The 2,936-nt window shown below is 40.8% G+C and overlaps 1 protein-coding gene across 1 annotated transcript in view; it reads left to right on the top strand.

The window, feature by feature from the left end:
• galnt9 (polypeptide N-acetylgalactosaminyltransferase 9) overlaps window positions 1-2,705 on the top strand; it is a 127,923-nt gene extending 125,218 nt beyond the window's left edge. Inside the window, exons 10-11 of the mRNA XM_014022897.1 lie at window positions 1,272-1,439; window positions 2,199-2,705. Coding sequence (XP_013878351.1) covers window positions 1,272-1,439; window positions 2,199-2,345 — 315 coding nt within the window. The 3' untranslated portion in view covers window positions 2,346-2,705. The remainder of the gene's footprint in view (window positions 1-1,271; window positions 1,440-2,198) is intronic.
• The last annotated feature ends 231 nt before the right edge of the window (window positions 2,706-2,936 follow it).

Here is a 2,936-nt window from a genome sequence, read left to right on the forward strand (position 1 = left end):
TGTGTGTGTGTGTGTGTGTGTGTGTGTGTGTGTGTGTGTGTGTGTGCGCGCGCGCGTGCACTTGAATCAGCATTTTAATAGACAAGCTGCTGTCAAACTGAAAACCGTCCCATCACTGATATCTCATTTTCCAGAGAGGATCACTCCTTTGTCTCGACTGTATCCTTACGTAACAGATACGTATCAGCACAAAGCCCTTCATGTGCAACATTAAACAGTGAGGGATCAAGTTTTGGTTTGCAGAGTTATTCTTGGCTTAATGAGCTGTGGTTTCCATGCAGTGCTGTACACTAAGCAGCTCAACAAAATATGGAACTAGAATGCAGGATRTTACATGACATTATTTGGCCTTATTTGTTTCAAAAGAAGGGTTAAGCAAGGCTGCAGCGATGGGGCTTTTTGTTTTCTCAGGAACATCATGAAATTGTCAAGGGATAAAGAGAAATGTACAAAATGATTGTGAAAATATTTGTACAAAATTTAGTTTAAACTTAAAGAAAGAAACAGTAGCACCAAGATCTTGGTGCCTGTTTGTCTTTATGCTGAATAAGAAGCAAATTATCATCAAAGTGCCAAAAGGAAACTGTTGAGATGATTTGAGAGTGTCAAAGATCAAATAGTTTTATTCATGTTTTCCTTTGGTCTTTAATTCTCCTGGTAGTTTTTGCATACAAACATAATAAGTGATGGTTGTTCATCTGGTTTGAACATCCACAGTTCTTAATATGAACCTTTTTATTGTTTGCTTCTGCTTGGCTGGTGTGGATTCTCAACCAGTACACAATGTCAGCTAGAAAAAGGCAGATGGATTTAAATCTTGATTCTTGAAGACGTTTCACCTCACATCTTAACACACACATTTAACCACTTTTGTTAGGGACAAGCATTTGGTATCCAAAATAAGAAACTGGTCAAATTTGATTTGTGACATATGGTTTGAGGATGGGAAGGTGTAGTTTATGTGTTTTATAGATGTGTGATGAAGTACAGGCTAAATGGAATGTAGTGTTGATTTGAAGGCCCCTGGATAAACAAGGCCAACAAATCCACAAAAACAGATTAATATGTTTATTGTCTTTTTTTCTCAATGTCTTTGCTTAAATTCATCAGTATAAATCACATTCAGACACATTTTCTCAATAAATTACATACAAACCATGTGATTTTCAGAGATGCACTGAATCCCCCCTCTCCTTTTGTATAGTTTAAAAGCATGATTGTTACCATAGTGCTTGACCCTGTAGTGTAACAATGTTTAACTGATATTGCAGCTTGCCCGCTACTCTTCAGAAGGCCTTCTCCAGCTTGGACCACTGGGGTCGACGACTTTCCTGCCCGACACAAAATGTCTCATCGATGACGGCAGAGGACGTACTCCAAGTCTGAAAAAGTGTGAGGTCGTCTCGAGGGTTTCTCAAAGGCTTTGGGACTTCACACAGGTGAACATTWAAACCACAGACTCTCYGGCTGTGTCTCAAATCATGGGTTGCAGCCGACGTAGATTGTGGCCGACGTTGGTCACAGTCTACGTGCGTCATAGGCTGCTTGTGTCGGCTGCATAAACAGTTGTGAAATGAAATGGTCTAGTCTACAGAAGACATGTTTGTGTGACCACATGCTGCCTCATTACTGTGGTGATATGTTTTATATCAAATCACTTCAATTGTTTTTTCAAGGAATAACTTCACAAAATTAGATTTCAATAGAAAACCATTAAATCAATAAAAAWATATTAATAATTTGGGTTTACCTACAGTATCAGTACTGCATTCAATTTAACATTTCATTGCATCAAAAGATTCTTCAGTTGCATAACTTACATTCTTTGGGCCGTGATAAGTTAAAATAAATTAAAATTGAATAAAAAAACGCTGCCATCTTTAGTTGTTTGATTTGCTGATGGCACAATGAATTCTGGATACCGTTGGCTGCGTAGGATACTCAGGTGCAGCCTATATTTTCAGGGTTTTGTCAGCCGCATTTGTCAGCCACATGAGTAGGTACCTACGCATTGGGACAGCCTACGGCACGGGCCAGTAAGCGGCCGACAAATGTGGCCAACGTTGGCTGCAACCCATGACTTGAGACACAGCCTAAGTCTTTGCCATAGCAGACATAAAGATGTAATAATGACGCAGTTTTATTGTAATGGTACATCTGATTCTCCCCTACCCTTCATTTTTCTTCTCTCTCTCCAGAACGGTCCAATTATTAACAGAGACACTGGTCGGTGTTTGGAAGTCGAAATGTCTAAAGATGCCAATTTTGGCTTACGTCTTGTGGTCCAGAGATGCTCCGGCCAGAAGTGGATCATTCGAAACTGGATTAAACATCCTAGGCACTGATTTAAAAAAGAAAGACTTGTGAACAATTTGGGCAGCGTTTACAGTCGAAGTTGGCTTTTGAATGTGGACAGCTCAGGGACGAGCAGGAGCTGTGTGGTTTTTCACATGACTGACTCCACAATACACTGATCTTTCCTCAGCTCACRGAGCTTCTCTTACACTGAGTCTTAAAGATGAATAGCATAAACTGAGCTTAGTGTTCAAACCAGACATTAAGACCAGCTGTGGTGTTTGAAACAGCCCACTTTTCTGACMTTCAGCCATATGTATAGAACACATCACCTCTGCGCAGTCTCCCAACACTGCTTCTGTATCCTACGGGAGGGTTTCTACTGTAAAAGTCTCAAATCATTGGGGGGGGGGGGGGGGGGGGGGGGGGGCGTGTGTGCGCCTATATGTCTCTATTGACTTTTATCAGAGCTCACTGAAGTAAATTAGAAGAGATAACTGTTGTCATCAGCTACACAAAATTGATTCTTTTGAAAGATAATTTGAGGAAATGGCTGTCGACATAATGCACCGGCCAGGACAGACGTGTAATAGGCTTTAAAGGGGCTGGCCGTCATCCAGTCAAAAGGAATTTCACCTGCA

This window comes from Austrofundulus limnaeus, unplaced genomic scaffold, assembly GCF_001266775.1.
Source record: "Austrofundulus limnaeus strain Quisiro unplaced genomic scaffold, Austrofundulus_limnaeus-1.0 Scaffold347, whole genome shotgun sequence".
NCBI lineage: Eukaryota > Metazoa > Chordata > Actinopteri > Cyprinodontiformes > Rivulidae > Austrofundulus > Austrofundulus limnaeus.